This window comes from Echinops telfairi, unplaced genomic scaffold, assembly GCF_000313985.2.
Source record: "Echinops telfairi isolate 266 unplaced genomic scaffold, ASM31398v2 ScPeMD7_70;HRSCAF=299, whole genome shotgun sequence".
Taxonomy (NCBI): domain Eukaryota; kingdom Metazoa; phylum Chordata; class Mammalia; order Afrosoricida; family Tenrecidae; genus Echinops; species Echinops telfairi.
The window spans coordinates 11,039,215-11,047,166 of record NW_022103968.1 but is presented as its reverse complement, the minus strand read 5'-3'; the positions used below and the strand labels follow the sequence as shown (position 1 = coordinate 11,047,166).

General features: G+C 52.2%; 1 protein-coding gene across 1 annotated transcript in view; it reads right to left on the bottom strand.

Moving 5' to 3' along the window:
* Nucleotides 1-203: 203 nt before the first annotated feature.
* CACUL1 (CDK2 associated cullin domain 1) overlaps nucleotides 204-7,952 on the bottom strand; it is a 71,834-nt gene continuing 64,085 nt past the window's right edge. Inside the window, exons 8-9 of the mRNA XM_004700905.4 lie at nucleotides 5,433-5,476; nucleotides 204-4,868 (exon numbers count right to left, since the gene is read on the bottom strand). Coding sequence (XP_004700962.1) covers nucleotides 4,828-4,868; nucleotides 5,433-5,476 — 85 coding nt within the window. The 3' untranslated portion in view covers nucleotides 204-4,827. The remainder of the gene's footprint in view (nucleotides 4,869-5,432; nucleotides 5,477-7,952) is intronic.

Genomic DNA, 7,952 nt, shown 5'->3' with positions numbered 1-7,952 from the left:
CCTGCTGTATGTGGCCAAACCGCAGCCACCATTATAATACAGCACAGGTGACGCAGCTGTGTGTGTGTGTGTGTGTGTGTGTGTGTGTGTGTGTGAGCCATCATTATAATATAGCACAAGTGAAGCAGCTGTGTGCACACGCACGAGAGAGAGAAAGGGAGGAGAAAGGATTGGCCTTCTGAGAACAACCTATGAACACACTCTTCAAAAAGACAGCATGAGAAATTTAATACCATCTCATAAAACCTATTAATTAATTTCACAGCAAACAAGATGGTAAGTTTGCATGATAGCAGGTCAAACACACCCACAAGTTAGAAAGTTGATTAAAGATTGACAAATGTGCATTTAAAAAATGACGTGTACACGTCTATAATTTCACACACACACGTACACACGTTTACAAATGGAAAACCAGCACTGCCAGACATGACTACTGTATGCTCACAATCCCACTGCATTGTCACACAGTTCGTGTGTCCCAGGTCCCTGGTTTATCCCATTCATCAGAATGTCTGAGCATGATGGCACCCTGACACAGACGACGTGCGTCAAAGTCCATCAGGCGTTGAAAGTCAGGATGAATTGCACCCACCAGTGTTCTTGGATGAACAAGAGCTTGAGTGGCAGACACCCTCTGGCTCCAAGTCTTTGGAGCACAAGCCCCAGCAGGGACCAGACTCCAAGGCTTCCTCTGAATTCTGGCTCGAGGGGGTGGGAGTGAGGGGAGGATATGGCAGAAGCCTCTTGCCTACATCTGATCTCCACGCGCTGTCCCCACAGCACCCCTTCACTTCCTATTTCATGACTTTCTCCTGTCAAACCAGAATAATGAAAGCACGTGAGCTGTCATGTGGTTAACAACGGGCACCTGTTAGTAATCGTCACAACATGGAAATGACATATGAGAATCAATAGAAAATATTTATTTTTTTGCAATCCACAGAATTTATAACCCCAAAGCCACATGATCAATTTCTCAGAATTGTAAGCCATGAACATGGTCCTTAACGAGAGCCCACCCCGAGGTGAAGATGATGTCTGGCCATGTGGAGCAGGCATGGCAGGGCCCACGAGGACGCTGCCCTCTCACGGTCCTGCAGCTGCACTCCTCACACAGCAGGTAGCTGTCCAGCATCGTGCCATCCGACTCCGGCAGAGGTCCAAACTCTAAACCAGGGCCTCGGCCGCACCTCGGGGACTTAGTTGAGAAGCGGTGGAAATGGAATAGGAGCCCTATCTCCCCGGTGGCCAGCAATGGGACCACAGTGCATGTGATGGGAGGACCTCCCTGGCTTTGGATGCCGCAGACTTTGAACCGAGGCGGCCCTATTGAAAACAGTGCCCACCTCCCACGCAGGTCGTCAAGTGAGAGTCCCATTCCCACTAGGAGCTCAAAGTCCCCTGAGGCAGCCCAGGTTTGGACTAAGTAAACGTTAATACTCCACACAAAGACACCATTAAAATTTTACAAAAATTTTTAAAAGAAAAATCCAACTCGAAACATCCAGTGACTGATTAACTCACGGGATTGCTTTTGTTTGTTCTGCGTTTTAGTACATTTCTCCATAGCTCACATTAGCGTCTACCCATAAAACAATGCTTAGCTATTTTAATAATAGCTGCTGATTACAAACACCTGGATTTTAGCTCCAAGGCAAGGCTGAGCCGCCACATTAACAATCACGGGAATAACGAACCGCCCTGGAACATTACAGACAACGCAGCCAGCCCTGAGAGTTGGACAGTATCGGGACGGTGACTCGGGTGGGTTAGCCCGCGTCATTGAGACACTATGATCCCAGGGCTCCTGCGCACTGGGCAATGGCAGCAGCCCGTCTGCTTTGGGAGACCACCATTCATTACCTCAGCGAGTGCCCGGGCAGACCACTCTGAAGCCCTGCGAGCCCAAAGGCTTCCTCCACTCCTTCGGTACGGAGGTCAGCACACAGGAGTGAGGTGATGCAACTCCAAGACTTCCTGAGGAATCGATCAGCAATGCGTGCAAATCTGCCACCAGCCCGGAAGCAGGCTGTGTGGGAGGGAAGGGGTCGCGGCCCCTGGCAGGCAGGTGCCCGCAGACACCTGAGCAGTCCTCAAGGTGGGAGGGCACCGGATTCCTGCAGGCGCCCCGCCCATCCGCCACCCAATGCCTTTCCATCCCGAGTCCTTAAAGGAAGGGAGGGTCACTGCCTCAGACTTAGGAAAGGGACAGAAAAGGTAACGTTCTCAGGCACTATTTTTAACGCACCTCACGTAATCCAGGTTTTTGCTTCGTGTCCTTCACCCCAAGAACGATTCGGGAAGGCTCACCATCCTTCCTGGGCGCTTCCTGCACCAGGAACACAAAGCCCTGGTTCCCGGCGGGTGGGAGTTCAGCTGTGACAGAGAAGGCAGCGGGCCTGCTCTCCAAACAGCTAGCATCGATTTGGTTTCACAGGTCATTACTTCGGGCCGCCCTGTGGCTGAAAAGGACCAGGAGACGAGCGGGCTCTCTGTTAAGAATCTAGCTTCAGGCTGCCCCTGCATCCTTGTCCAGTTAGCCAGTTAATCAAGCGGCAGGGACAAGACGTGGGATCCACCAAAGTCACGGTTTGGCCGCGGTGGCGCGGCTCTGCCTGGATACTGCACTGGCAAGAACACACGTAAACATGACAAGACGGTGTCTTCTGGCAAGTGGTACTCAGTCAATAGGAATGGAGGGCCAACTTCATTCTTTCTGGGTTTCAAATGAAGAATTCCATGAAGCATTCCAAGTACATGCACATGGTCAATTTTGACTTAAGAGTGGCAAGTTCTTCATCGTGCCAGGCTACCCCAGAAGGGCCCCTGTGAGGACCAGGGACAACCATTTCCATAGAGCCTTCCGATCACAGCTCTACAGCACCAAACCCCGCCTCATCAAGGCAAAAACTTACAGGAAACAAAATTTGCAAGCGTTGCCTACTTTCTGTTAATATGTACACAATAAAAAGACAGTAAAGATATCAGACCAGGGCAATTATGTTAGAAACGCAAGAACATCCACAGATTTTAATGCCAGTTCACATGGTGATTAGTGCTTTTGTAGGGAAAGTTCTTGTGTTGTCAAAAAAAGATCAGTCCTCTCTCAGAAAATGCATCTGGGAGCGTCGTTAGGGTTCACGCGGAGACAACGGTCTGCTGGACTTTCGTGAGGATTAGCATGAGCCTTCTGTTCCGGGTGTCACTGATCAATCTACACATTCCCGTGGGAAAAAGAAGTACCTGGACTTCGTGGTGAAACGGCCCCGAGATTCTCCAGGAGACAAGGAGGTGACAGATGGACCCCATCTCTGGGCACAGGGCTGCCTGAGAGTGCGCCTAGGGCCTCACAACCACCCCAAGTTCACCCGCCCCTCTCTAAGGTGCTCCCAGGGACATGTCCAACTCCAAGTCCTCTGCAGAACCTACCACCACGGCCTGCTCAGTATTTCAGACTGTCCTTCTCTGACCATCTGGGAGAGGGGACCCAGCTCTGCTCCCCACACCACCCTTCTAACTCACCACCCCCCTGCCCCAGAGGCACCTCGCAACAGCACCCCTGGCATGTCTACCTTCATGGCCCACAACTCTGACTCTGCTGAATAGCGTTGACACCTATGCTCCATTTAGAGTTGAACAAAGCTGAGAAATGGTTGTTTAGGTGTTTCCTTTATGAGGAAGGAGACAGGCCAGGGAGTGGCCACCACAGGGAACAGCTCGGCTCTGCCCCAGCAGGGAGGGAGGGCACTGTGAAGAACAGTGCCACTTTCCCCCACCTCAACCAAGAACTCAACATGTTCGAAGGCTGACTGCAGACTTTTCTCTAACTACTTTGCTCACTCTTTTAAGATTAAATGGATCAGGTGCCCACCCCATCCCTTCCGTTTAGGTTCCATAACCGTACCTGCCTCCTGTGCGTGGCAGAGAGCTGCTCTCAACACTGAGCAAGAGGGCCGTGCTGGTGCAGAGCGGCCACCCCCAAACGAGCACCCTGACCTGACAGCAGCTGGCGAGATGGGAGGGAGGGGCTAGACATGTCTAGTGAGTTGATCTCGACATCTTGTGTGTGACAAAGGGGGAGCTGGGGGAGAATCTGAGCCCTTGCAACATGCCCCTAGTTGCCAATTTCATTAGCATCCTGTTCCCAAGTCCCACTGGCCACCTTCTTCAGGAAGCAGCTGTGAGTCTGACAGGGTCACACGGTGGCAACGTGCACAGAACTCAAGGCACAGAGTCCGGGGAAAGAGAAGGGAGGGCGGAAGGGCGAGCCTTTCCCTCTAACAAGACGTCCTAATGCGGAACAGAGACTAACTCTGAGGAGGGGTTGTTTGGGGATGGACAAACAACACTGTATTGTTTTCAGAGCAAAGGGGACCTTGACAAGTGAGACCAACGTGAGGGAGCAGGAGGGGCCCCGCCCACCAAGGAACAGAGTGCGAGTTTTAAAGAGGAGGGTCCTGCGGCTCTAGTTTTGGAGGAAGCTGCTGGCTTGCACTTTGCAGTGGTCACTGTTCAAGACGCTTGTTCCTCGTGGCAGCAAGCACGAGCTCAGTATGAGATTGTCCCGTTCCCAAATCGTCCCAAAGTCTAGCAGCAATTGACTGGGGTTTTGTTTGCTTATTTTCGGTTTGTTAGTTTTGTTTAAAATTATTTTAACATTACAAACCAATGTCAAAAGTCCAACATCTGTTCCCAAGAACAGCCCAGGGACAGAGGCCCCACCCCCGAGTTTCTACAGGATGCCGGCTGTGCAGGGAGGGCTGGGGTGTCTCTGCAGTCCGGCGCGCCCTCTTTGCAGAAACAAAAGCACAGCTGTGGCCATCACTATCTGTAGCCCCTGGAACTTGCGCATGCCGATGAATTGCCTGAAAAATTCCAAAGAACACAGCATTGGATACGAGCATTGATCTGTACATTCCATACGCACTCCCCCTCGAAACGATGTGGGTGACTGGACTGCATGGTGAATGCTGGGAAGAGAGGCTGGCTCACGGGGAAGGGACACTGCGCCATGACCCTGTTCTGGTAGAATAGCAGACACAAACGAGGCACCCAGGTGGTTCCCGCAGCCAAGTGCTTGGCTGACAACCAAAAGGCTGCCGGGTCATGGGAGAACGACTATAACCCAGGACTCTGGTGGGACAGCTCCCCTCCCTCTCCCCTGTCCCCTCTCCTCCGGGCTGGGTTGCAAGCAAGACAGGGTCCTCTCATCAGCACCGACAACCAGCAGCAGACACTTGAGGCTCTGTGCTCCCATGGCCTCTGGACAACTGCGGCCCACTGGGCTTCAGAGGTGCTGCAGCTTAATGGGAACGCCATCAAGGGCACAGTGGGTGGTGGCACACTCACTGCAGCTCCCACCATGGCATCCTCACAGCCACAGCCCCCCAGGGGTGGGGTGGGGGGGTGGGAGGAGCACCAGTACTCACTGTAAGCCAGCTCGTCCCCCGCTCTCTTCCGGGACTGGTCACCTCTAGAGACGAGACAACAAGGAGGGTCAACAGGAGGGGAGCAGATAGCTTATGTCAATTGTACCAACAATCTATTTATAAAAACGACATTAAATTTACGTAAAAGCTGAGTGCATACGTAACTTGGGCATTCTTAGTTACTGGGCCCTGTCTTTTAAATATGGGAAGTTATTAAACAGAGCAAGGAAAATGCATGGCAGTTTGTACTAGGTTCCAGAAAATACCCGTGGTCTCAAACATCCCTTGAAGGTGAATCTAAGTTCTACAACTAGCCTCCTCATTTCAAAACGAAACAGAGCAGCTCATTCAAACTCGACCCTCAAAAGTCCTCTTGTGAGACTGCACACTGCCCACAGCCTTGAGAAACCCCAGAATCCGAGTGGCCCACAGTAGCCGTCCTGCTGGAGGACGAGCAGGAACCTTTACCTCTACTAGCCAGCTCACTTTCAAGTACCTCTAGCGGCAGCTGGTCTACTGGAGACACGAGAAAGGCAGTTCTGCTTCGGCCCCTGCTGCCTGTGAGTCTCCGGCTCCCAGTTTCTCAGTCAAATGGCCCAGGTGCACGGGCGTGAGCTTGGACAGCAGTCTGACAGAGGCCGCTTCCTCGTCCTTCAGCAGCATTACCTGGCCAATCTTGTCCTCCCAGAAATGCCTCTTCTCCCTGGGCCTCTGGGACCCTGCACATCCCTGCCTTTCCTCTACCTCATCGGCCACTCCTCCAGCGTCCTCTTAACACACCTTCCTTGCATGGACCTTCTTCTCCTCAACCCTGGACAGTGTTCCAATCAAATCTTGCAGCTTTAAATCCCACCCAAAGGCAAAGCTCCTTGACAGTGGGGACCTTGCCACCGCCCAGTCCCTGCAACCGTGCTCAGCATATCCCAGGTACTTACAAAACACTTGTCAAATGAAGAAATTAGAGAATAATTCATAGTCTCCAGAGATTATTAAAATGCTAGCCCAGATGGTTACACCTGCTTCTGGATAATCTCTCAGCTAACCAGTCTCCCACTTTCTTTTCTGGTTCCGCTTACAGCTAGGGCAGTGGTTCTCAACCTTCCTAATGCTGCCACCCTTTCATGCAGTTCCTCGTGTTGTGGTGAGCCCCCCAACCCTAAAATTATTTTTGTTGCTACTTCATCGTTGTCATTTTGCTACTGTCATGAATCAGGCGACTCCTAAGAAAGGGTTGCTCAACCACCACAGGGGTCGCGACCCCCGGGTTGAGAACTGCTGGGCTAGGGTGTAGTAATGACTAGCAGCAGGCACAGGCACCCCAGGGCCTCCTACAGGTTATAAAGCACACCCAACGTGGGCAGGAGCACAAGGTCCACGCCCATCCGCTCCTGCTGCCACTTTCACAGGACACCACTGCGATCACCACCCCGTCCCCCACTGCTCCTGACACCAAACATCGTGCAGCAAGCTTGTGCTGACCCAAAGGGAAGACATTGGAGTTTATACATCTAGAACCTCGACTTCCAACACACAACCTTCGTTCCCAACTCTCCAAGGTTAAACAGAAACCCAGCCTACGAAAACAGCAAGAGGTCAACCGAGTGTGAACACAGCAGGGGCTAGAAGGAAGACCATCAAGCCGATGTGTGGGACAGGACTGTGACAAAGAGCCACAGGGGGGCTTCCTGGCCCAGGAAGGCAGAAGCCAGGGGACTTTGTGGCCTGAGAGGCTAAGGACCAGAGGGAGACTGGGTTGCTGGTGGAGAAGAGGTGTTATAGACCGATGACAGGGTCCTTACTGTCTCCTAATCCTGACTTGTGGTAACCTATTAACTTTCCTAATAACCCCCATAGTTCTAAGTACTGTCTGTGAGCTCTGTAGCCACTGCAATGAATTCACCACACCAGCACAGACGGAGAATGCTGTGGAAGAAGGGCTGGTGTCAGAGCAGGCAAAGATGGGACGTAGAGGTGTGTCTGATGTCTGCCTCTTGGCAACAGGGACGCCACAGGAGGTCAGAGATGGCTCCCGCACGGCTTACTGCAGGAGCCAGTCTTCGCCCCATCCAAGCAAACTTTCTATCTGAGCTACTACAAGCTCTGGCCCTGCCCTGTTCTCACGTCTCCACTGTAGAGTGAGGCCCAGGGGACCGTCCTGGATGTGTCCACACAGCTCCACACAGTGTTCTGGAGAGCTCCAAGAAACCTTCTGAGCTACCTTCCTCCTCTGCCTCCCAGGCCAGAGAGAACTCTGAGAAGAACTGGTCAACTCAGCTCCCAAATACGAATGAAAACATCCGGGCTTCAAAGGTTTGGTGTTCCTGACAAACGTGAGAGGTATATGCAGATCACTCTGTGAGTTAGTTAATTGTGCCAACCTGGCCGATAATCACATGTGGGGCTAATTGAAAGGCGGAGGGATAAATGGGTTGTGAAGCCTCGCCTTTCTAGTTCTCGGGTCTCTTGTTTTGTGATGGTTGCACCGGGTGCAGCTGCCTTAGCAGTTCCCTGCTTCAGCTT